This window comes from Pleurodeles waltl, chromosome 2_2 (genome assembly GCF_031143425.1).
Source record: "Pleurodeles waltl isolate 20211129_DDA chromosome 2_2, aPleWal1.hap1.20221129, whole genome shotgun sequence".
Classification (NCBI taxonomy): Eukaryota; Metazoa; Chordata; class Amphibia; order Caudata; family Salamandridae; genus Pleurodeles; species Pleurodeles waltl.
Window position 1 is genome coordinate 1,026,367,501 of NC_090439.1, and position 27,095 is coordinate 1,026,394,595.

The following is a 27,095-nucleotide window of genomic DNA, read 5'->3' on the forward strand; positions in this document are numbered from 1 at the left end:
ACCCCCCATCAGTCTACAGAGGAACCCCTGTAATGCGAATATTCGATCCATGTGACCTGTTCTCCAAGTTTTCCATGTGGAGCCACAGATACGCTTCTGCTCTTAAAGCTCCACCAGCTCCCTTCTATAATTCTCTAATGCCTCCTCCCGAGCATCCCCACCAGTCTCCTGTGCCACCACCCGATTGCCAAGTTTGTCAATCTTTTTCTTGAGGTCTGCTGCCATGTCATCCCAGACAGCCGCTACGTCCTTGCAGAGTTTAGTCTCCATGAATAGCCAGGGGACGGGGTAAGGTAGTCGTCTGCTCCGGCTTCTATCTCCGGTGGCGCCAGGGGATCCACAGCAGTTTCCTCAGTGCGGGGATCAGCCTTCCTCTCTGCCCCCTTTTCTTTCAGGGTGGAGTCCTTTTTTACCCAATGGGCTGCCATGGCCTTGTGATATAGTCCGCCCCAGCAGAGCAGCATGCTGGAAGGCAAAATTAAAATGGGCGCAGGGGGGTATGGACTCCTTGGTCATGCTCCTCTCATGGCTACATGTTCCCGCAGGCATCTTAAAAGTCTAACTGGTTACATGTGCCCCGCATAGACATTTCCCCACAGAACCCTCTCTGTCCACAATGTCCAGGTCCACAAGGAGGATAGGCCCCTGCAGGACTTCAGGGATCAAAAGCACATGCCTCACCCTAAAAGTAGCCTTGCTAGTGTCTGGAGGGGGGGAGGTGAAGTTGCATCCAGTTCCAGGAAGGCACCCCCAGAAGTGGGAGAGGACAGCCAACAAAGTCCAGATCGCTGAATCAGGGCCAGCCCCTGCAGGAGCCCTTTGCCAGGCAGTGAGGGGGGCCACAGTAAATAGATAGGCCCAAGCAGCAGTTCCTCTGGCCTCTGGTTCACAATGACATAGGGGGGCACAAAGAGTCAATGATGCTTAGTTGATGGACCCCCCCTCCCAAGCTCTAGGGGGATGCTCCCGGGAGAAGCCAAACCGAGAGTCCCACAAGGTGGTGGCCAGCACTGCACAACCGGACAGTGGTCACATGTGGAGACTACCGTCAGGTCCAAAAGGCAGCCTTGACCTCACAGGGGTGCCCACACTGCTCACATGGCCCACTGTGTCTTTGCAACCCTGAACCGGAATTATTTTGAAAAATTTGAGTGATGTCACCTTTATTGTTTTTCAACTGTCAGAATGTCTCACTAAGTCAAGAGCTAGATGTATAACAACCATCTGAATTTGAATGGAGGCAAGACAGGGATTTTCTTTAAGAACGTCTTTTGTAGGAATTACTGTCACCCCTCCATCACCCCCTTAAGTCTTAAACTCACTCCAGTTTCCGTTGTAAAAAGCCTTGTCTTCAAAATTGCATTTTACATACATACGATACTTGGTTTCTTCATCCCAAAAAGCATAAATTCTCAATGACTTTATGTCAGCACGGCTGGATTATAACAATTCTGTATACTTGACTCTCCCTCCTATTTGGTACATAAACTATACATCATTCATGATTATGCAGCAAGGTTAGCTTTGGATCCAAAATTGAGGAAACATATTTCCTTGGCTCGTGCCTCCTTGCCTAGGCAGTGGATCGCATGTTCATTTTTGTCACATATATAAAGCATTTTATGCTTCTAGATCCATACTCCTTTGCCAGCATTTTAAGTTGTATAACCCAGGACGTTCACTAAGATCTATCAGTCATTTTCTCCTTGAGACTCTGAAGTATCAATAGAAATTCCTGGGTAGTCCTGCCTTTTCCATGGTGACAGCGGTCAAATGGGTCCCACTGCCTCTTGAATGACAGCAACTATCCAACCTACAAACGTTTAGACAGGTGCATATGACAAGGCTCGTTCCCCACTCTTTGTATTCTGTTGTTTCCTTTTCTAGGTTGTCTACGGTGTAGTGGGCTTTCAGTTTTTCCCAAATATAGCACAAATATACTGTGATAGAGTGAGCGGTTGCACTTTACAAATACCCCAACGTAACGTAACCTAACCTATCTTAAGATGCCTGTCCCTTATTTGTACTTAAGTGGCTTTTATTAATCATTTAGTTACCAACCAGTGCCCAAACTGACTAATCTCTAACTTTTCCCCAGCATGGGCAATGTTGCTACTTCCATGAGTCAAGCGGATGTCTCTGTTATTTGCAAATGGAGAAAAACCCTTAACTCAAAGTTCTGGCTTCCAGAGTAGAGCAGCTGCTAACAGGCTTAGTCCACCCTGACCATTTTTTGTGGATCACCAGTTTTGATCAGGGAAGACACATGACAACATAAGGAGAGAGATACATTTAGTGGAAAAGGTGTGTAGTAAAGGACTCCCTCCATGGACTGTGGAAAAATTAGACCAATATTTATCCACAATCCGAACCAGCTACAACAGCTAATGTGGCAAGGTATTTTATGGAGTCACAACACCTAAGACTATAGGAAGGAGACTATAGGAAAGGAGGGCTGATACTGGCCAGGAAGGAAAAAAAGAGTCATTTCTGATTTGGAAATAGAAATGAAAAGAAGTACTATAACAGCTACATAGCAATAGCAAGTTCCTACACTTTTAAGTAGGTAAATCTGGGAGGCTGAGAGGAGGAATTTAAGCATCAGAATGGTACTGTAAAAAGAGAAAACCTGTAAACATTATTGGTTCATATAAATTTACCATTTTGTCTTTCATCCACACGTGGTGCGCCAAAGCTTAGTTAGCGAATGGTTATTTCAGAGAACTGTCCTCCACAATCTCTTAATGAAATTGCCAAAGATTTTTCCCCATTGGCCATACAGACCTTTGTTGGTTGACATGGGAAGGGAAAAGTCATCAGAAAAACATTTCAGATTTGTGAAGCCAATGGGAATCCGCATGAGGGCCAGGACTCACTAAATATGGTTAAAGTGTTTTATTTTGGATTACCACTCAGTGCAGTTTATAAGCAAACCAGAAATAAGTTCAAAAGATAAACAATATAAACTCAAGTATCTCAAAATATTGAGACATAATAAAATGAGACACAGAATATTAATAGCCAGAACAATAAAGACACAAATTAAAGCAAACAGGTGTTCCATGAAGAAACTTCCCTTCGCTCATCTAAACATAAGTCAAAATAGGTTCATCTGCCAAAGGTATCTATTTCAGAAGCATAGAAAGTGTCAGCATAATCAGACTTTTAAATAAGCCTTGGGAAAAGGAAATAAGGCGGTCATTCTGACCGCGGCGGGCGGCAGTCGCCGCCCGCCATGCGGTCACCGCCAAATGCCCGCTCCGCGGTCAGGAGACCGCGGATGCCATTCTGGCTTTCCCGCTGGGCCGGCGGGCGACCGCCAAAAGGGCGCCCGCCGGCCCAGCGGGAAAGGCCCTGCAACAAGGAAGCCGGCTCCGAATGGAGCCGGCGGAGTTGCAGGGGTGCGACGGGCGCGATTTGCAAAGCAGACAGTGAAAATCTTCATGGGGCCCCCAGGGGCCCCACGACACCCGTTCCCGCCATCCTGTTCCTGGCAGTAAGAACCGCCAGAAACAGGGTGGCGGGAAGGGGGTCGGAATCCCCATGGCGGCGCTGCAAGCAGCGTCGCCATGGAGGATTCCCTGGGCCAGGGGAAAACCGGCGGGAAACCGCCGGTTCCCCTTTTCTGATCGCGGGTTTACCGCCGCGGTCAGAATGGCCCTGGAAGCACCGCCAGCCTGTTGGCGGTGCTTCCGTGGTCCCCGGTCGGAATGACCCCCTAAGGGTTTAGCATACAGAGTCACACTTGCAAGCATAAGATAAGCAAAGAGGTCTGTACCTCTCAAAGTATAAAGCAAATCTCTTTCTCTCTAACTGTGAGAACACCAATTAATACTTACAGGAGATTCAGAAACATCCTTATCTCCCTTCACACCACCATGAACCAATCAAAATGTCGCTTGAGTGAGTAATTGCAACATCTCTTCAGTTTCCTATTGTATCGAACTTGGACTGTAGTTCTCAACCTAGAACATCTCTCCGTCTTGGTAAACGATTAACAGAAGACTTCTCTCAATAATTAATTCTTCACCTTCACTGCCAAGTTCTTCCTTCCACAACTCAATATCAACCATTTAAAAAAAGAATAGAACTTTCGCTACCTAACGAAAATCATGAAAATGCACCTTCAAAAGAAAAGAAAATATTCTGATAGGTCAAAATGCATTTGAATTGAGGCCTGAAGTCAGGCTAACTCAAGTTATCAGTTAATATGAATTCAAATTCATGATTATACATGCACATGTTCAATGTTGAAACTAAATGCAAAATGTAAATAAAAGTGTGCATGTTTATACATCTAAACTGAACATTAGTGTACACATATATATAATTCTAATCCCTATGATTACATTTCATTATTATGTTTAAATGCTTTACACTTGTTAATGACGTTGAGGCACACAGTGAATATAATGCCACAAATAAGCATATAATTGCATAACTGTGACATATGAGCTTGGAGTCTAAATTGCGCTGCTCCAATCCTCTCTCTGATGGCGATGTTAGCCATCACAATTAACACATGGATCTGGTCAGATGAGACCAGATCAAAACCCTGATGTCTTCAAAAGCTCGAGTAAGGACTTCTCCAAATGTTTCCTTTCATCAGAATATCTACACTGACTCTCCTCTAGTTCCACAACTTTTCTCTTTCTTCTCATGCCCTTTCCATTTTTCTCTTCTCTTTTAGCCTTCATATATTTCTACCTTATAAAGATTACAAACAGACATATTGCTCAAAAGGCAATTATCACAAGGAGTCTCAAGATGGAACCTAATATCCCACTTTCAAAATGTCCAAACCGTTTGCCTACTGTAGCTAATCCATTTCCAATTGCTTCCCAAGCATTTCTAGCTTCCAGCTCCTCCAAATCTCTCTTCAAGTCCATAATAATCTTATTTGTTTTATATCTTCACTCATATTGGAAACATAAATACAGCATTGCTGTACTTTCAGCATCTTGCAGACTTTGTCCTCCTTTGTGAGAAGGATGTCTAATGTACAGTGGTTCTGCATTACCATAGACCATATGGCTATCATTTCAGTGTTCACAGCAAACAATGAACTGGCTGTACTAGCTGCTAATTTATCTACTATAGCAGACAACGTTCTAATTTTCAGATAATTCAAAATCACTTCTACAATGGGACTCATCGGGCTAAATATACCTCTAACTATTTCAGAACCACAACTGCTTCATTTAGTTCTAGCTCGTGAATTCCACACTGGATCATCTAGGTGCTCCACATGATAAATCTTCAGGAATGCTATGGCAAAATAACATATACCATACCATCCTTGAGGAAATGTGAAATATGCATGTTGCAAACAAACATAATAAAACGCCAGGATTAACAAGATCCTAACCTCCATGAATAATAGCCAATTTCCTCCACATTCAAAGAGGTGATCACAATCACTCTTTCCCGTAACTTTAGTGTGAACTACAGATTTCCCTCTAAGCACACATCATTTTCCCTTGTGTCTCCAATCTAAAGTTAGTGCAGGCATAGTTCCTGATTCTTGATGTTCTATTTCTTCCTTAGCCCACTGATTCTTATACTTTCGATATGTCCCTGTTCTCGGGCGAGAGTCTATCGCCCTTCTCCTGTCTTCTAAAGCATTTAGAAATTTCTTTCCAACATCAGTTAAGGAACAAGTCAAATTGTGTCTATCAGCATAAGGAGTATCTAAAGTTATAATAGGGTAAATAAAACTATCAGCTGTATCCATCCTTTTGGCATTGGGGTGGCAATGAAAATGCTTAAATCTAGGGACTTCTGACTGCACTAAATTATAATTCAAAAAATAATACTGAAAATGACCTTGTCTTTATAAAAGGCTAAAAAAAAAGGCTACATGTAACGTCACATGTAAGAGGAATATGGCAATAGTTCATCACTCAGGTAACCTCATACATACGTAGCAGTCCTTAGCTTCCATGGTGTCAGTGTACTCATAATGAAACTTAAATTAAGTGTTTGAAGAGATATCTTCTCTCGGTTAATCTACATAGAATGCCCTAAAATCAAATGTATGCAAACTATTTTCAAAGGGTGTTAGAAATGGGGTTTCTGGTTGGCTAGGGTATACACCTACGCCAGGTAGAACCCATCCACTCTAGTCAGGGCAAGGGAGTTACACGTCCAAGATAACCCCTGCTCACCCCCTTGGTAGCTTGGCATGAGCAGTCATGCCTAACCCGGACGCAATGTGTAAAGCGTTTGCACAACACACATGAATCACTATCCCCACCACAAAGGAAACACAACACCATGTTATATGAAACTATACTGTATTGTACACAACGCAATTATTAGACCAAATATCACATATCAGTAATATCCTACTCCCTTAGCAGTTGTCAGGAAACATTACTCTGCAGAACTAGCAGTAGTTACTTAGTATTCTGCAACATAAGCAGTAGTCAGGAAACATGTTATTACACCAAAGCACTTGTCATAAGAATATCATAAACGCTCACATTAGGAACATTATAAAACTTATGACAAGTCAGAAAAGTTTTAGCATGTTATACCCATAAAAGGAGCATTTGCATACACCTATGAAACATCATCAAACAGATAGGCAACATATAAATCAATAAAGTCTCCAAAAACAACTTATGTTGTATATATTATCTTTTAGCATTACCTGGTTTCCATGATGAGGCACCTCTAGTGTATGGAGAACGAGAAATGGGGCCCCTCGCGCTCCACTGCGGCAAGCGGGGGCCTCCTGATAGTTCTGTGGTTGAGGGGGGCAGCACGCACCACCTCTGTATTAATGATGGGCCCCCTGGGTCTCAACCGGCCCTCACGAGGGGGGGCCAAAGTCAGCAAAAATGATTTATGAAGGAGGGGGGCACCACGCACCCCCACCACTGTAATAAGGAGCCCCTCCTGGGGCCCGCGATCTCTGGGTGCCCACCCGGGCCATTTCCACCAACCCTCAAGAGGGGGGGCTAAAGTAAAAAAAGCAATTAGGGAGGAGGGAGACATCACGCATCCCCTCTGATTTGTAATGGGCCCCTCCTGGGGCCCGCAATCGCTAAGGGTCCTCCACAGGCCTTCACTGGCTCTTCCACTCCGGGGGAGGGCAGCACAACGGCATTGGCCCACAGGGGGCTGCAAAATGAGACCAGTGGCTTCACCCCGCCGCCGTCTAGTGGAAACTCCTTGGGTCTCCGGTGGGGCAGGGAGAGGCTTCTTTCTCCCCTGCCCATGCACTCATGGGCTTCGGCGGGTGGGGAGCCTCTGTTGAGGCTTCCTTCCCTGTCCATTCCTCTTCTCACAGAGAGAAAGCGGCTCACCCAGGCCGCCATGGTGATCAGCCCTAAGTCAGGGTCTTTTGGTGCCCCGGGGCGCTCCTCGGAGCGAACCTCACCCCGGGGGCACCGCTAGGAGCACGCTTGCTCTGAGTTCCATTTTCCTTAGATTTCTCGTGCCCCGGGGGCACAAAGAGTAGCGTGACTCCGGCGCTGCACCGAACACAGCCTGGGTTGCGGCGGTGATTTCTCCACAACACCAGCGTTCCACAAAGCATGCCCCCCCCAGCACAACCAGAAGCACTCTTAAGCGCAAAAAAAGGCACACCACAGAAGTGCTTTCAGGGCGCTCCACATAATAATGATAAAGCGCTCTCCAAACACTATGGGCTTTAGACAGGCACATTCCTCCAGTGCCTCAGCCTAGGGAGAGCGCTCACAAAGCGCTATGTAGATGGTTGCAGGGGTCAGAGGCCACGCACCCTGCCCCTGGGGTGCAAGAGTCCAAGGAAAAGGCCCACAGGTGGAGGGGCCCAGCAAAAGGCCAGCACAAAGAGAATGCAAGCAAGTGGCAGTTCCTTACAGTGACCAAGCAGGTCACAGGTCAGCACAGCAGCAGCGGTTCCTGGTGAGTCCTTCCAGCCAGTTCCAGTGTCCAGTTCCAAAATGTCTCCAAATTGTGAGGGAAACTCCCCTGTACTTATACTCATTTTTTACAGTGTCTTACAAAGGAAGGGGAAAGGAGGTTCCAATCAGTTACAGCTGGTTCTGGGAGTGCCCCCTCTCTCCTCCAGCACAGGCTCCAAACATCAGTTGTGGTAAACTACCCTATTGTGTGAGGTCAGGGCACAGCCTTTACAAATGTAGGTGTGCCCCACTTCCCCCTTCTCTCAGCCCAGGAAGACTATTCAATATGCAGATGCACCTCCACCCTCCCTGTGTACCGGCTGTCTGAAAAGTATGCACAAAGCCCAACTGTCACTGTGCCCAGGCGTGAATTGGAGTCAAGCTGCAAAACACCAGAGTCATAAGCACAGAGAAATGCGCACTTTCTAGAAGTGGCATTTCTGGAATAGTAATAAAAAAATACACCTACACCAGTAAGCAGCATTTCTTACTACCATCACAACCATACCAAACATGCCTACGCTACCCCTCATAAATTAGACAATACCCCCTACATATAAAGCAGGGCATTTCTAATGCAATACTATTAGAGGGCAGCACTCACAGCAGTGAGACACCAAGTTAGGCTGTTTGTCACTACCAGGACAGGCAACCCAACCTGGCACATGTCCTGCCTTCTACATACGTGGCACCCTGCCCATAGGGCTAGGTAGGGCCTACATTAGGGGTGACTTACATGTAGTAAAAGGGGAGTTCTGGGTCTGGCAAGTAAATTTAGATGCCAGGTCCCTGTGGCAGAGAACTGCGCACGCAGGCCCTGCGCTAGCAGGCCCGAGACAGGATTGAAAGGCTACTTCAGTGGGTGGCGCAAGCAGAGCTGCTAGCCCACTAGTAGCATTTAATTTACAGGCCCTGGGTATAGAGATACCACTGTACAAGGGACTTATAGGTAGATTAAATATGGCAATTAGGTACAAGCCAATCATAGCAACTTTCAATAGGAGAGCACCTGCACTTTAGCACTGATCAGCCGTGATACGTTGCTCAGAGTCCTAAAACCAACAGTGAGAGGTCAGAAAAAATAGGAGGAATTAGGCAAAAAGTCAGGGGGTGAACCTGCCACAAGGGCCAGGTCCAACAGCGGGAATTGGAGTTCTAAGGGTAGTCTCAGATCTAACTTCAGCTGGATTGGGAAGTGTAGGTGATTATAATCCTAAAAGCAAAACAATTATTCCTACAAATTGTCAACACCAGAGTAGTACGCGCTCTATTGACGACAAAAATGCAAAAACCCTGCACTCTCAAAACAACGTAATTTATGCATTGTGCTGATATGGTGTGGTTTAACCTTTTGCATTGCAGAGTTCAATCCTGAAAACTTATTTTTAATATGCTTACAAATACTGTTCCTTTGTAATGTATTGCTGCAGGTTTTCAGAGTGTGTTAGGGTGTGGTCCCTTTCCATGGCCTTCCAGAGACTTTCCCTACAACATGCCTGGGCGTGGTTCTGGGCTGGGCCAAGACTCTATAAAAGAGAGCCAGCCCATTTCCCAGTGCTCACTATTCAGAGGTCCTGGTGCAGAGCAGCAGCTTCTTCCTGAGCTCCTGTCCCGGCGGCCTATTTGGATCTTCCATTCTTCTGCCCTTCATCCTTCATTGGTGATCATTGTTCCAGGCGGTAAGACGGTGGTTGGACTATCCCGACACCGTTATTTAGAATTTTCATATTCTTGGTTTAATTCTTAAATGAGTAACAGATTACTTGCGCGCTACCATTTCTTGACATTTATATGGTAGTTTACAAATAGGCAAGACGCGCGATTTGTTTCATAAAGGTCCGACTTTGTTATTCATTGCGTGCTACCATTTCTTGACATTGGCATGGTGGCTTAAGAATCGGCAAGGCGTGCAATTCGTTTTATGGTGTTTAAACATTGTTGTCCATTGCGCGGTACTATTTCTTGACATTTACATGATGTTTTACGAATTGGCAAGATGCGCAACTCGTTACATGAGGATTTAACTTTGTTGTTTATTGCACGCTAGCATTTCTTGACATTTACATGGTGGCTTAAGAATCGGCAAAAGAAGCGCGATTCGTTTTCATTGTACTTTGATCTTGTTATTTATTGTGAGCTGTTATTTCTTGACATTTACACCATGTTTTACGAATCGGCAAGACGGGCGATTCGATTAATGATGATTTGACTTTGATATTCATTGCGTGCTACCATTTCTTGGTATTTTACATGGTGACACTCGAATTGGCAAGACGCACGATTCTCTCCTCGAGTTTAATTCATGTTGTTTATTGTATGCCACTATTCTAAGATATTTATTATATAATATTCGAGTTGACAAGTTATGTGATTTGTTTCCTGAATCCATATTGTGTTATTCATGGTGCACAATCCTTTTATGGTGTTTACTATATATATATATATATATATGTATATATATATATATATATATATGCAATATGCGCAATTTGTTTTGAAACATTTTAAGAATACACAGAAGGCCAGAGTTTCTAGATGCAATACTGTATGGTCCTAGTATACATTCTCAAAACAGGATTTATATGACTGGTTTAAAATTTAGTCAGAATGTTTTTCTGATTCTCATGTAAAGGAAAGTACTTGAATAAGAAAGTTTTCATTTAATTCATCTTGATTCCCCTACAGGTATCCGGCCATCTTGAAACTTAGTCATTTTAAACTTAACTCTTAGATTGTTCATGTTTTCAGAGTGACTAGGCTTAGAATCATAGTCTAGTATTGATTTCAGGAGATAGAATTTTCTTATTGTGTGTTCTAACCTTTTTCTTACTACAGGTCTCCTTCCCAGCTGTTCCCTTCCTAATCCCCTCTTCCCCTCTTGAAATCTCTCAGTCTCTGTGATTTATCTATCAGAGTCTTGGAGCTGTTCAGTGGTGGACGTGTTGGGAACGTGCACAGACCCTGAGGATCTGGTGACTCTGACACAAATATAGCAATCAATACACCAGCTAACGTAAGCTTATGTCTATTGGAGTTACTAATATCCATGACTTCACTAAAATCAGACTGTTAAAACAAAATTTGCAGCAGTCCTTCTGTACAGCTCTACTTGTGCAAATACATAAATCATATGATTATATTATTTACCACATCTTCGTGTGTCTTCCCTTACCCTACTCCATATTCTTCTAAGTGACACCCTCATGGTCCTTCTGCAGCCTCAGGCCTAGGGAATCTTCTTAATTATTTTTTCAAAAGTTCAATAATTGTCTCTAATGAAAACACAGATCAAAGTTCAGTCCCAAAGATCCTATTAGTGAGAACTCGAGTCAGTACATTCAACTGCAAGCAAAGTCAAAGCACAGTTCAACAACAAGCACAGTTTGTCATCCTCACTGTCACTCAGACCAAAATCCTCTATATCCTCTGGGATAGAGCGTGGTACACACTTTGCAGGCAAACTTAGGTCCTTCCCAGCCTTCTTGGCCAGCTGTCTCCAGCTTCCGCTCTGCTTGACACAGCACTGTGCTCTGTGTCAGGGTCTGAATATGGCATGATCAGTGCCACAGGCCAAGACTCTCCTGTCTCAACCACAGATATCGACTTGTCAACACCCCCCTCAGACCAAGATGTGCTGTTTCATAATTCTTGCTAGGTTTCTGTAGCTCGTTCAGTCCTTTTTTTTGCTGCCTTTCGGGTTTGTACTTTTGGGAGAGTTATTGTCACATCATCAAGAGGACACTCCAATCTGCGAGTATGGGCAGAGTGGATCCAGTTGGAGAGACCTCCACACTTAACAGTGGTATCTGTCACAAGGATCTCCTGAAAGGGCCCTCCCTGAACCAGGTGGGAAACAGAATGCACCACATCAGCTACTCCCTTTCAATAATCAAGTATTGTGTCATCTGTGATGTTCACAAGTGTATTTGCAGGCACTGCTGGCAGTCTTATTGCTCGGTCCAAGGGCGATTTTGTCTGGGAACAGTCCTGTCTTCTGATCGAGAATACTGCAAACACTCATTAACACAAGGGGCAAAGCATCAGGCCACTTCAGAGAGGTTGACGCGCACCCTTTGGCCGACCTGGATTTCAACGTCCTGTTCACTTGTCCCACAATGCCTGAAGCCCCAGGCCAATACCTGAAAGTACAACTGTAGTCTTTGTGCCACTTGTAATGCTGCACACAACATTTTCATGGCCTCATGAAATGAGTATCTCATTCTGATACCAGTGAAGTCAGGAAACTAAACCTGGGGATTAGTTCTGCCAACAACTAAGTTACTATGAGGCTATCATTTCTCCTGGTTAGTTATGCTTCAACCCAACTGACCAGGACATATCTCAGCCTCTTACATAGAGGAATCTATATGAAGCCCAAGTGTATCTTGTTGAATGACCCTCCCAATCTCCTCATATGGCTTAAGGTCTCAGCTGTTCTCTTCCCTACATTCTTCTGCTGGCACACAACACATCTGTGACACATTCTTCAGCCTTCATTCTGAATTGGGGATTAAACTATTTCTGTCAAAACAGTCTCACCATGGTATCTCTCCCAACATGTGCAGGGCCATGAAAATTTCTAGCTAATGAGACAGCAAGCTATCGGGCAATACAGGTCTTCCATCCGTTGAAACCCAGATGTCCACATCTCTCTTAGTACAACATGCTATGACCCCGCCCAGCTGTTCTGCCTCTGGCACTTCCTCCTGCAACCTTTCCACTACTTCCCATGTGTCAGCTATTGTCAACAAAAGGCTGTAATTGGCCTCATCTTGAGATTAATTTACATATTCTCCATTAAATGTTCGGGTCCCAGTAACAGAATATAGTGCAACCTCATCAGCATAACAGTTGCCAACTGTGACATAGTCATCTCCGCTCCTATGGATCGAACACTGTATAATGGCAATTTTGGAAGGCAATTGAAACGCCTCCAACAATCTCATATTGTTCTCTGTTCCAGGTAGGGGATCCTTACAATGGCATGAATCCCATCTGTGACCATAACTGTCTGAAGTCATGAACCACATGAAAGCCACACTGACTATCAATAGAAATCATCACTTTCAGCTGTTCATAGATACAACAAGCTCTAGTAAGAGCTCTAGTAAGAGTGATCAATTCAGCTACTTTTGCAGAAGACACCACTCAAAGCAAGAAGGCTTCCACTACCCCCTTGACTGTACAGACTGCATAAGCAGCTTTTTAGGTTCCCCAATAGTGTCTTAGGCATGACACATCAACAAATATTGTTAAATCAGACTGTTCCAGTGACTCATCTTGTATATCTGGTCGTGGCTTGGTGCGTTTGTTCAATTACATCAAGACAGTCAGACTGTACTTCGCCATCCTTTATTAATTTTCAGGCAATGGTAACAGTGTGTAACAGGATTCAGAGAAGCACACCTCTTGAGGATGATAGCCTCCATGGCCAGTATAATCTGTTCATATTTTGTCAACTGACTGTTCGTCAGCACCAGTAACTAACACAGTAACAGGATGCCCCATGATAATTTTGTCACATTGTTCTATGCTGACACCTACTGCTGCCACAGCTTTAAGGCATCCAAGCAGTCCTGCAGCTACAGGATCAAGAGTAGCAGAGAAATCAGCCACAGATCTCCTTCCATATCCATGCATTAGGTATTCCCAGTGCCGGGGAACAACAGAGACCTTCTCTCAGCTCTAGGAAGGCAATTAAACAATCATTATCTCATGGTACTGGATCCAACACATCTTTGTGTGTTAGCCTCTGTAAAGGCTTGGCCAAGAGGTCATCCACTGTCAACAGTAGTTCACCATTCTCAAAAATGTCCTGACCTCCCAGTGGGTGGTTGGTGAATTCACCTTCAGAATTGCTGAGATTATTTCTTGCAACAACTTCCTCACTCCTTTCTCAGTGTGATGTCTGAGATACAGAACTTGTCTTTGGCAATACTGCAACTTACTCAGGTACACTTTTTGTTCATTCTCAGCCAAGTGTTTCAGTAATTCAATGGTGTCTTGTTTACAAGCCTCCTGATTATCTGAGGCTACTGACAGATTTTCTATGTACTGCACAGGACAGAATTGCAGGGCATTTCTAGGGACTCAAGGTTTTTTTAAAGAGCTGATAAAAGATCGAGGGACTCTCTGTGCACTCCTGTAGGACATGGCACCATGCCAAAATATAGTTAAAACATAACACTAAAACAGATGTCTCCAACAAATAGCTCGCAAGCTACTCGTTGCTCTCCAGTCACCTGAAAGTAGCTCTCCTGTGGTTCAGCCCAGCATACTAATACAGAAGCTAGGTTCAATTGTCAGCGAGACCAGATCGTCGGGGTTTGCGCCTGTTCCCAATGTGTCCACCTCTTGGCAGCTCCAAACTCTACTAGCCGTTATAGGACAGAGTTAAAGAATGGCCAAGTGGGGGATGGGGTTTAGGTTGGGAACAGTGGGGAAGGAGGCCTGTGGAGACAAGAGTTAAGAACACAATAGCAAAGTTACTCACATTAATCTTCATGAACTTTGTTCTTAAATATCTATACTCTGATAACATGAGAGATCAAGAACTTTTCAATAAGACTTTTTAGTTCTGGATACCTGGAAGTAAAAGAAGGATTACGCATACTTTCATATAAGGGTTTCCAGAATAACATTTTATGCACTGAACATGGAACTCTCTCAAGTTAGTTCTTGGAATAGCAACTACATCATAACAAGAATCAATTAACATATTAATTCCCAAAACATGAACTGCGAAAGACTCATGAATGATACTGTAAAGTCACACTCTGTTTTGATTTGAGTTTCAGGATTCAATTGCCCATTAATTACTATACATCTTATTGCCAAACTGTACATCAAGATTCCAATACCTGAAATGATCGCGCAACTTTGCCGATCCGAACTGCAAGGGTTAATTGCCAAGAATGAATTGCGCACTCTGCTGTCTATTCAACTATCAAGATTCAAATGCCAAGAAATGATTGCGCACTCTGCCGATCTGGACTGCAAGGGTTAATTTCCAAGAATGAATTGCGCACACTGCTGCCGATTCAACTATCAAGATTCAAATGCCAAGAAATGATCGTGCACTCTGAGATCCGGGATTGCAAGGGTTAATTGCCAAGAATGAATTGCGCACACTGCTACTGATTCAACCATAAAGATTCAAATGCCAGGAAATGATTGCGCACTCTACCGATCTGAACTGCAAGGGTTAATTGCCAATAATGAATCGCGCACACTTCTGCCGATTCAACCATCAAGATTCAAATGCCAGGAAATGATCGCGCACTCTGCCGTTCTGACCTGCAAGGGTTAATTGCCAAGAATGAATCGCGCACGCGATTTAATCAAAAGACCAGAACTCGAAAATCTCTGGAAACGGAGTCGGGGGGCCTACCCCGACCTCCGCCTTACCGCCCTGCTTGAGGATCACCAAGGTAATGAGGACAGGGCCTGGAAATGTCCAAGTAGGCCCCCGGAACTGGAGCCCTGGAAAATGCTACTGCTCTGCACCGGGACCTCTGAATAGAGAGCACGTGGAGCTGGGCTGGGTTCCTTAAATAGACCCAAGTCCTGCCCATCTGCCAGACCCAGCCACACCTAGCCAGGCTGCAGGAAAGGCTTGAAAATTAACAATACATTGCAAACAGTATTAATGACATTTCAAGATAAATACCTGCAATACAAAAAGTTAATATGCAATATCAGCACAGGATGCATGAATCATAACATTGCATAAGGTTTGTCTCTTTGCATTCTGTTGCCCGTAGAGTGCGCACTGTCCTGGTGTTGACACAATTGATGTATGTATAACAAAAGTAAAAAGCATGTATTTGAGATGAAAATATGTGTATTCTCTGAACCCATAACCAGATGTTTCGAGAAAAAAGGTTACATTTTCTAAATGTATCTAAAACTATTATTTGAGTGACCAATTATGTGATGTTGGAGAAACTTACTAGTCATATTACTAGCACCTTGGGGTGCCACTGGGTTTGCAGGTGTGCCTGTAATGTACTACTCATGTAGAGACATTCCAAATTAATAATGCTATTTTTATTTTACTGCTGGCAGCCCTGCCAGTTGCACTGATGTGATCACTGCTTACAATGTTAAATCCAGGGCACTATTACACCATTAACAATAGTAGCTTGTGGTAATTTTCATTGAACTTTTTTAGCTCTTATAAATGTGAAGGTTGGAGACCCCTCCACTAAGCGATTTGAACAAATAACTTTTGTTTGCTCCACTAAAGAATTCAAGATATTCAATCACAAAAGAAATGGCCTGGAGTGACACTTTCTGGCTTACTCAGACTCACACTCGAGTGAACCCTCGACCAGCAGGGAATCACTCAGATCAGAGCAGTTTCTCCTTTGCACAACAGGATCCACCACACCAATCACAACCTACTTTCACACAAAGTTATATAAATTGTGCAGCTGATGGCACCTCATGTCTGACACCACAAAACTTTGCAGACAAATTACAAAACACTGTGTTTGGAATAAAGCTGCACAGTTGCAAGAATAAGGCAAGAATAAGGCAAGCAGAGAGGTCTGCATATCGCAAAGTCTAAAGGGAATTTCCTTCTATCTAACTGTGAGAACACCAACTAATTGTTACAGGAGAATCAGAAACATAATTATCTCCCTTCACACCACCAGGAACCAATCAAAATGTTACTTGAGGGAGCAACTGCAACACACGTTCAGCTTCCCATCGCATCAAACTTGGATTGCAGTTCTCAAACTTGAACATCTCTCCATCCTGGTACATGATGAACAGTAGACTTCTTTCCACAAATAATTCTTTACGTTCATTGCCAGGTTCTTTCTCCAGGCCTCACTATCAAATTTTTTTAAAACACAATAGAACTTTCTCTAGCTAACGAAAATCATGATAATGCATCTGCAAGAGGAAGGAAAATATGCTGGCAGGGCAAAATGCATTTCAGTTGAGGCCTCTAGTCACACTAACTCAAGTTTGCAGTTAATATAAATCCCAATACATGATTATACATGCCCATGTGCAATGTCGAGAATAAATGCAAAACGTAAATAAAAGTGTTTATGTTTATGTGTTTCAACTGAACATTTAGGGCCTCATTATGACATTGGTGGCAAATGCTGCCTACTGCCACGGCGACGGCAACCAACATACTGTCGCCGTGGCTACTTACCATCCATGGAATTATGACCGTAGCAGGAATTCCACCAGAAGGCTGGAGGAATTTCTTCTACAGTCATGGCAGCGGACGGCGGTAAGGTGGTGCTGCTGCCAGCAGCAGCGCCACGCCAGCAAAACGCCCCCCACCGTATCATGTTCCATGATACGGCCTGGCAGTGTTTTGCTGGTGGACGCTGCTGCTGGCAGCAGCGCCGCCTCCCGTCTCCTGCCAGAGGACCCCCTGCAAGCAGGTAAGTCGGGGTCTCAGACAGGAAAGGGGGGAGGGGGGTGCTGTGTGCATGTGTGGGGGTGTGTGTAACTGTGTTTGAATGCATGCATGCGTGTGTAATGCGTGTGTGCATGAGTGTGTGTGTGTGTGTACGTGCATGTTGTGTCGTGTGAGTGCGTGTGTGCCTGGATATATGTTCGTGAGTGTTGGTGTGAGTGTGTATGAATGTATGCATGCGTGGGTGATTGTGTGTATGCATGTGTGTATGGGTGTGTATGTATGTGCGTGTATGTGTGTATATGGGAGGGTCGGGAGTGGGAGGGAAGGGGAGGGGCCTGGGGAGGGGAAGGGGGGCAGGGGAGGCCCCTATCAGTGCCAGGGAAGGAAATCCCTGGCACTGATAGTGCCTACCACCATGGTTTCTGTGGCGGTACAAAAACCATGGAAACCATAGCGGTGGGTGGGGTCAAAATTCCATGGGCGGCCTCCAGCCCGGCGGTCATTACCGCCATGGCGGTCAGTGTGTTAACTTGGTGGTTTGGCTTTGGCTTTGCCAAACCGCCAATGTCATAATAGTGGAGGTATGTACTGCCAGCCTGTTGGCGGTACTATCTCCACTATTACACCGACCGCCGGGGTCATAATGACCGCCTAAGTGTACACATATATACATTTCTAATCCTTATGAAGATTATATTTAATTAATAGGTATAAATGTCTCAAATGTTAATGAAGTTAAGGCACACAGTGAATAGAATGGCACATACATGCATAGAATTGCATAATTGTGATGTATGAGGGTGAAGTCCAAATTGCGCTGTTCAAGTTATAAGTAGATATTGCGACTGCAAAAGAGTAATTAACACACCATTTGAGGGCTGATTTAACAACTGAGGTGCCCGATCCATGTATTGTTACCGATTATACATTGAGTGGGCTTAAACTTCACCTAAAGTATTATTTCTCCCTCACCCCATGCTTTTGGCTGTTTGATGTGTCATTCCAAGTTGTGTGAGGTGCTCACATTTCAATTCTGAAGTGCTTACATTGCAATGATTGAGAGACTATTTTACATGTCAGTAAGTAGACTGAATCATCAAACATTGAATTCTTTATCTAATACATGCATTGTGTGCATCACACAATCATTTTATTTTGTTTTGCTTTTTTCACTGCTGCAGAAACTATAATTTTAGCACATGGAAGCTTCATACAGGTACACACACACAAATGCACCCCCTCCACACACACACACCCACAAACAGAAGTGGGAGTTATTATAAGACTAGTTCAGTACTATACAAATGAAGGGAAACAGAACAGCAACCAGGGTATGTTTGTTTCGGTTGATACAGCTGGCTCAGCATCTCTGGAGGTTTGGTCACAGGTGGCTGGAACCCAGGGGTGTATGTAGGCGTCAGACAAGGCTGTGGTGGCCACACACACACCTGCTAATTATGACACAGATGGAGCTTTTCCTTCAAGGAGGGCTGCACCGGCACTGATCTTAATCAGCATGGAGCTAGTCAGTGTTGCTGATTTATAGAGGCTGTTTAAGATCAGTGTCTACTGCTGTCCACACAAAGCGCCCCAAAATTTACAAATCATCTAGATAAGGATTTAGTGCTACTGGAAAGGGAGAGACAAAAAGAAAAATATATTTTAGCTTGGGACACTAAAAATCGTTGTCTCTTTCAGGGCACCCAACATTGGCAAAGCCAATATGACTGGCTTTAATGTCCAAAAGCATGCAAACAGCACTTATGCAGATCTGTGAGGTATTTGTTAGCCTGTAAAAGCCAGACCTTGACATGAAATGAAATAGATTTGTAAGAACACGCAATACCTGAAGGCGTCAGGGTGCTAAAGACGAGTTTGTTTACATGAGAGAAAAGACGTAACAAGATATATCTATGTTCTGGGAAGTTGTGGGACCTCAATTTATAACATAAAGAGCCATGTTTTTAGGGCTCTTCGAAAGGATGTATGATTCTTCAAGCTGGTAATGATGGGGACGGGAGTTCTGGACAGTGGCCACCAAGAAGTCTCCACTTCCCTATCTTGCTTTCCGAAATTTGGGGACCACTGCCACATTTTGATTTGCCAAGTAAAGCTGTCTAGTACGTCCATGCCACTGGAATATAGTTCTAAATGTTCCAGGCCCTGATCTATGTAGGGACTTGTGTGCAATAGACAAAGCTTTGAACATTATATGCTTTTTCACAGGTGATCAGCGCAGCTTGTTTACTCCTGCTGAGAATGAATGGTATTTGGGAATATCTAATATCCGTCGCTGCTACATTTTGCACTGTTTGCAGCTTAATTAAAGCAGATTTATTGATGTCAAGAGAGAGCACATTGCCATAATCAAGTCGGGAAGGTATTAGTGCCAGAACCGCTTGTTTGCGCGCAGGTACTGGGATGAAGGGGGGAAACATTTCCCCTTTGACTTTGCCAGTGTTTATCATTGAAGAAATTTGAGTAAAAGGAAACGTTCCTTTGTCAGGCTCGCAGACTTCTCTAAAGTTTGGTGCTGCATCGAAGCTTACCTGTTTATTTTCCAACATGTGTCATTTTCCCTCAATACACCAGTAAAGTAATTTCATTCGGTGTACTGTTAATTTTGTCAGAGCTGCAGACCTTATTGTTCACGTCCGGCCTCCAACAATATAACATAACAGCTAAGCATAAACATACAACAGAACATCCATGAGAGGGTGAGAGGAGGCAAACATCTTCACGGTGGCCATGTATTTCCTCTTTGTACTGAAGTAGGAAGGTGTGAAGGGTGAACGACAGCCACACAAAACACCAGCATGCAGAAGGAATTACAAACAGCTGGCTTCACTGAAGCTGTCAGGTGACTTTGAAACCAAGAAGAATGCTAATAATTCACACTTTCAAGGAAGTCAAGGTATCCGAGCATGAGCCAAAAGGCCATTTTCAGCCCCTCATGGAACTGAATGGTTATTACACCAGTGTAAGATGTTGTGTCATTTTTAGGAACGGAGATGAAAATGACCAACCAGACTGAATAAATGAGAATTTGTTCCATGGTGCAGATTATTATCATTGCATTAGGAAGTCAATGGCCCATATATTTCCAACTAGAGCTATTTGGATTTGTGGAATTAAAAGCAACAACCAACAAGGAATGATTTGCTAAAATGCATGACACATATTCCGAAAATTACACAAAAGGCAGATTGACACTAAATGCAGGTAATGCACTGGTGCTGACCAATAAAGATCAAAGAAAAAAAGAAAGCACAGAGTAAGATCAATGAAGAGTGTTAGAAATTGGGTCTCTAGTTGGCAGAGGTTTACACTCTGTCCAAGTAGGGACCACAATCCTAGTCACGCCAAGTAAGATACATACTAAAGGTTCACCTGTGCTCACCCTCTAGTAGCATGGCACAGAGCAGTCAGGCTAAACTAAAGAGGGGATGTGTAAACTATTCCAGCACACTCACAGCTCACAGTAACACAGCGAAAACGCCACATTAGACCTCCACACCAAACTGTAACGGAGTTTAACTGAGTCAAACAAGACCAAAATGACAAAAACCAACATACACAAGTCAAGTTATGAATTTTTAAAGGTGAAATTGAAATGCAGTGCTTAGAAGATAATAGCTCCCACCCAGGCTATTTGGTCGCGGTAGACCGGGGCAAATCTAAAATTTCATTCTGACCGCGATGGAGCACAGGCCAGGTAAAGAAGTCCTGCAGACCTGCTGACAGTACCTTGGTATGTCAAGGCTCTGTGACAATGCATTGATCCAAGGAGGGGATGTGACATGCTTGTAGGTGCAATATTGTTTCCTGATCGGACAACGTCATGATGCGTCGAGGTCCAGAAGCGATCAGTACCGGTTCCGATGGGTCGGTGATGCATTGGCCAAGCCGGGCCTGCATTTCAAGTCGGGCTTGTTGCATCATGCAGTCGGCAAGCAGTGTTTGTGCTTTCAGTGCAGGCAGCGGCAAAGGCAGCATTTCTGCAGCGGGTTGCTTCGGTTCAAAATGACGCACCAGTGTTGTTGTGTCAGTCCTTGTTTTGCTGCACCACACTTATCTTTAAGGGCCCAGGACTGGATTTGGCACCACTTGGCAAAGCAGCACTCACATCAGAGGAGCACAGGTGCTGGTAGCAAGATGCAGGTGAAGTCTTTGTTATCCATGAGACTTCAGAAACAGGAGGCAGGTTTAGTCAGGCCCATTAAGAAACTTTAGATTGCAGGTTATAGAGAGTTAGATACAGTCCTCTCACTCCCAGGCAAGACATAGTAGGCAGCCAGCCAATACAGCAGAGGAAACAGCAAAGTGGCAGTCCCTCCTGAGAGTCATGCAGTCCTTCTTCCTGGTAGAATGTCCTCTGTCCAGAAATGTTCTGGGCATAGGCGGGTCAGAGGCCCAGTACTTATACCCAAATGTGCCTTTGAAGTGGGGAAGACTTCAAAGAGTAGTTTTGAAGTGCCCCAGCTCCCTTTCATCTCAGTCCTGTCTGCCAGGAGGTCTGTGGGGAATTATCAGTCCTTTGTGTGGAGTCAGGGCACCACCCTTTGAAGTGTGAGTGATAGCACCTCCATCCTTCCTGACCAGGAAGACCCATCAGTATCAGCATGGAATGCAGGGGCAGTTTAGTGTACTATACATATGCCTGTCTGGATGGAATGCACAAAGATAGCTGTCACCTAACTATACAAAGACCAGACGTGGATTGGGGACATGCTCAGGCAGAGGACAGTTAAAGTAAGAAAATGCCTGATTTATAAAAGTGCCATTTTCAGACCTGCAATTTAAAAACCACCTTTCCCAAAAGATGTGTTTTCAAATTGTGAGCCCAGAGACACCAAACTCAATTTTTCTCTCTTTTCCTAACTGTAAATTACACTTAAATGTTTTTTTAAGGGAATACCCCTACTAGCCTTTGGGAGCAATAGCCCTTGCAACAATAAGTTTTTCACTACCTAGACATGTTAAACTTACAAGTACATGTCCAACATTTTAAATACATTGCACCTTGCCCTTGGGGCTAACCAGGGCCTACCTTTGGGGTGTCTTACATGGAATTAAAAGGAAGGTTTTGGACCTGGCAAGTGGGTACACTTGCCAGGTCGTAATGATAATTTAAACTGCACACACAGGTTCTACAATGGCAAACATAAGGCATGTTTGAAAGGTTACCGTAGTGGGTGGCAGAACCAGTGCTGCAGGTCTACTAGTAACATTTGACGTACAGACCCTGGGCACACATAGTGCAATGTACTAGGGACTTACTAGTCAATATGCCAATCATGGAGAAGCCAATGTTCCCACATAGTAGACACAGAGCACATACATTTTAGCACTGGATAGCAGTGGTAAAGTGTGCAAAGTCATAAAGTCAGCAAAAACAAAGTTCAGCACACAGTCAAAACAGGAAGTCAGAAAGCAAAAATTCAGGGGAAACCACGCCAAAAGATGTCAGGTCTGACAAAGAGGAAGTATGCGAGATCACAGTTGCTGGCCTTCACCACAGGTGTAGCTTGGTTCCCGATGGAGTGTTCTATACATAGCTGTTGGACTCATTTTATTTATATATAAAGTGCAGATTTTCACCATAGGAATTTTGGACCTAGGACACCATAGCCAAAAAAGCCAGAAAAGAGAGAGAGAGGACAAGAAGCAAGAACGTTAGCACAAGAGCTTCAAAACAAGGAGTTAGAGATCCATTGTAGCCGCCAAGGAAAGGTTTGATAACACTAAAGGCTCATCGTCCACAGGAATCTTTTTCAACTGTAGGGTTTTTAGCAGGTGCAACTACCCTGATGAGAGACAAGGCTTTTGAGCATGAGGAGGGATAAGGTTGAACAGAAACTTTGCATCCGTGCAGTAGAAGAACCTCTGAACGATCAAACTTCCAGGTTATGGTTCTAAGCTGAACAGGGCTGGCTTTAGTGCTGCTGGTGCTCCGTGCGAAAATCTTTGCTGGTGCCCTCCAGTGACCTCCTTCTACATTACCACCCTCCAACGATGCCATCATCTTTCCATAGCCTTCCCCTCACATGTATTTAATTTCTTTTATAACGTTACTGGTGTCACTATAGGGTGTCAGAGCACTTTACATCACATTATCCAGAGACAATGAATCATACGTGTGTAAATCAATGCATAGGAAATGTAACATAAGACAATGAGGTCTACAAGGTGTAGGAGTAACATGTCTTCTGCACTGCTAGGCAGTGTACTTTAAGAATGATTAGTCTGGCTTTACTAAGAATAATTTGTTTCTACCCAAGCACACCCTTTTTTTAGCAATATTAGGATGATGAAAGACGGGAGGAAAATAAAGGTTCTAACCTTATGCCTTGTAGTTCAGCTCATCGACGCCAGTTCATAGCTCACTGCGGTATATAAGAGCTTACGAACTGCAGGTAACAAAAGGATCTCAATAACAAAAGCAATAACCCACTGAGATATGTACATCAAATACTATTCTACATGAACCCTCTGCACTACTTTATGATGACTTTAAACTGGACTAGACATAAGCCTTATTTCTCTTCTTGATGTTGCTAGTGCCTGCAAATTGCAGAGTGCACCAGGAACTCTGCTGCAGACGCTTTCAACCCCATAGGTCATTTCAAACTACAGCGCTCCCTCCCGAGCTGGGGTGGGAGAGGTCACAGAGCCCTGAAGCCGGCCCTGAAGCTGATCCACCATACTCTGGATCTTCCGGAGTTGACTCAGCTAGATGTGTCTTGTTCATCAGTTTATGAATGGAAACTTCCTGTTTACACTAAGTCCTTATTATAAGAGCCTGGCTGTGAATGCCATTATTACCGCACCTTTTAAAATCCGATACCACAAAGATCGGAATTTAAAAGATGCGGTAAGTATTGTGTATTAAAAGTTGTGCCCTCCAAAATAAGGCACAACATGCAGAATGTACATTTAGCAAACCGCATTCCACATGTTTTGCCTTTTTAAGGAACTTCTACCCCTGCAAAATTTGTCAGGTTTGACCTACCAGAAGTTATCATGGGAAAACTCAGATATCACATCACTCCTAATTGTCATCCTTGTGCAAACACGTTTGCATATGGATCGGAATTTTGCCTTTCACTTGTAATAAGAGCCTATTATATCAGTTTTCTGCTCAATGCGATTTTTATTCAAAGCTGACATCACATTATTGAATTCACAAATTGATAAATGCTAACAACAGAAATATGAGTTATATTCTTTACCTTTAACTTTGAAGTTAAATTAACAAGAAAATAACATTTCAAAAAGTGAATAAAGTGTAATAATTGCATTCCTTGCTCGAATACTTCAAAGAAAATGAAGTAAACATTCAATTATTACGAATATGCAATTCCACGAAAAGACGTCCTAATAACAAAGAACATTCAGACTTTGGTACATGTCAAGTCCAGCAGACTTAACTAAACATTTGGTAATGTATAATAACCTTCTCAGTTTATTTTCTAAATTGTCTGACCATCTCTCAAAGCACACATCAAGCATCTTTCTTCGCAGTAGTTTTCCTTTTCCCAGAGACATAGTCCTTGCTGTTCATATGTGGCCTGAACAGTATAATATAACATTTAGGTATAAATATACACCAGAGCAATCCATGAGAGGATGAGAGGATGGCAAATATCTCCACGGCGACCATGTATCTCCCCTTTGTACTGACATAGGCCGGGATGAAGGATAGCCACACAGAAACAAACACCAGCATGCTGAAGGTGATATACTTGGCTTCATTGAAGCTGTCAGGCAACTTTCGAGCCAAGAAGGCCACCAAAAAACTTATACTGGCAAGGAAGGCAAGGTATCCAAGCATGAGCCAAAAGGCCACATTTAGCCCTTCGTGGCAGTAGATGCTTACTACACCAGTGTGAGATGTTATGTCAGTTTGTGGAAATGGAGAAGCAACGGCCAACCAGACCGCACAAATAAGAACTTGGACAAAGGTGGAGATTATTATGATTGCATTAGGAAGACGATGGCCAATCCAATTCCGTAATGAGCTATTTGGAAGGGTGGATTTAAAAGCAACCACCACCAATATAGTTTTTGCTAACACACAAGACACACAGAATGCAAAAGCGACACCAAAGGAAGTTTGGCGCAAAACACAGGCAATGCGTTGGGGCTTGCCAATGAAGATCAAAGAACAAAGGAAGCACAGGCTAAGAGCGACGAGGAGTAGGTAGCTGAGATCACGGTTGTTGGCCTTCACCACAGGTGTATCGCGGTTCTTGATGAAGACAACAAGGATGACTACAGGAAAGACGCCACTGATGACAGACAGAGCAGCCAAGGTGGAACCCAGACCATCGCGGTAGGAGAGGAACTCAACAGTTTTTGGAATGCATGCATCATGTCTACCATTAGCCCAGTGATCGTCTGGACACTTTGAACACTCAGTGGCATCTAGGTAAATGGGTATAAAAAACATGTACATATATGATCAGTCAGTTGATTACATTTTCTGCATGGATAATTATCCACAATACAATTCCATTGTTGTTTGAGCTATTACTGAGAGAATCACAGTCACAGACTACTTTCACAGCTCTCACTTGCATGTTGGTATGAAAAGTCTTTATTGCCTGCAAAAGTAATTGCAGTGTCAAACCATTGATCAGTTGCTGAGACCTAAAATGGGACAGCAACAACTTTGCAAAGTGGAAGCTTTCCTTATGGGACAGTTTCCACTTTTGAATGGTGGCTGCTGCCCCCTGATGCCATGCACTGCATGACAGTGTTTTATCCTGGAAGCAGCCCATGTCCCTACAAATAACGGAAACAAGGGCTGATTTAAAAATAAATAAGTTGGCATGCGGTGCATGTGAATGCATGGCTAGAGGTCCCTTGCTGGCCTCCATTCCTGCATGTGTAGCCATTTAGAAAGAGTCTCTAAAGTGCTTTTGCCTCGTAAATATTGAGGCAGAAGTTTTTGTAATTCCCTGAGAATGGGACTGATTAGTACATCAGTCATGTTGTAAAATGAAGATGGAGCTACAGACAAGTTAGGCCCATATTTATACTTTTTTATCGCAAATCAGCGCAGATTTGCGTCAAAAAGTTTACCGCCGGCTAACACCATTCCAATGCGCCAGCCGGGCGCCTTATTTATGGAATGACGTTAGCCGGCGCTGCGGCCTGGTTTGCGTCAAAGGAAATGACGGTAACCGGGCAGCGGAAGCGAAGGGAAGACTGGGGGTTGTGCGCCAAAGAATGGTGCAAGTCAGGTTAGGGTCAAAAATATTGTCTCTAACCTGACTAGCGCCACATTTTGACACACAACCCCCATGGAAATGACTCCTGTCTTAGCAAAGACAGGAGTCATGCCCCCCCTGCCCAATGGCCATGACCAGGGGAGCTATGTCCCCTGGACATGGCCATTGGGCACAGTAGCATGTAGGGGGCCCAAGTTAGGCCCCCCTATGCCACTTAATAAAACAAAAAAATATATACTTACCTGCACTTACCTGCACTCACCATGGATGGGTTCTCCCATCCATGGGTGTCCTCCAGAGGTGGGCGTGGGTGGCAGGGGGTGTCCCTGGGTGCAGGGAAGGGCACCTGTGGACTGCTTCCATGGTCTCCCACCATGGAAATGAGCCCACAAGTCTCTTAACGCCTGCCCTGACCAGGCGTTAAAAAAACAGCACAAATCCGGTTGGGCGCCTTCTTTTAAGGCCCGCCTCCTCCATACAAAAAATAACTCATACTCCATAACTTTGGTGCTATACGGGTTTGCGCCACATTTGCACCAAAACAAATGATGCAAATCCGGCGCAAACAGTATA

The 27,095-nt window shown here is 44.0% G+C and overlaps 1 protein-coding gene across 1 annotated transcript in view; it reads right to left on the reverse strand.

The window, feature by feature from the left end:
* Window positions 1–24,790: 24,790 nt before the first annotated feature.
* Window positions 24,791–27,095, reverse strand: part of LOC138278166 (vomeronasal type-2 receptor 1-like) — a 198,789-nt gene continuing 196,484 nt past the window's right edge. The window contains exon 6 of the mRNA XM_069219245.1: window positions 24,791–25,713. Within this exon, the coding sequence (XP_069075346.1) occupies window positions 24,791–25,713 (923 nt within the window). The remainder of the gene's footprint in view (window positions 25,714–27,095) is intronic.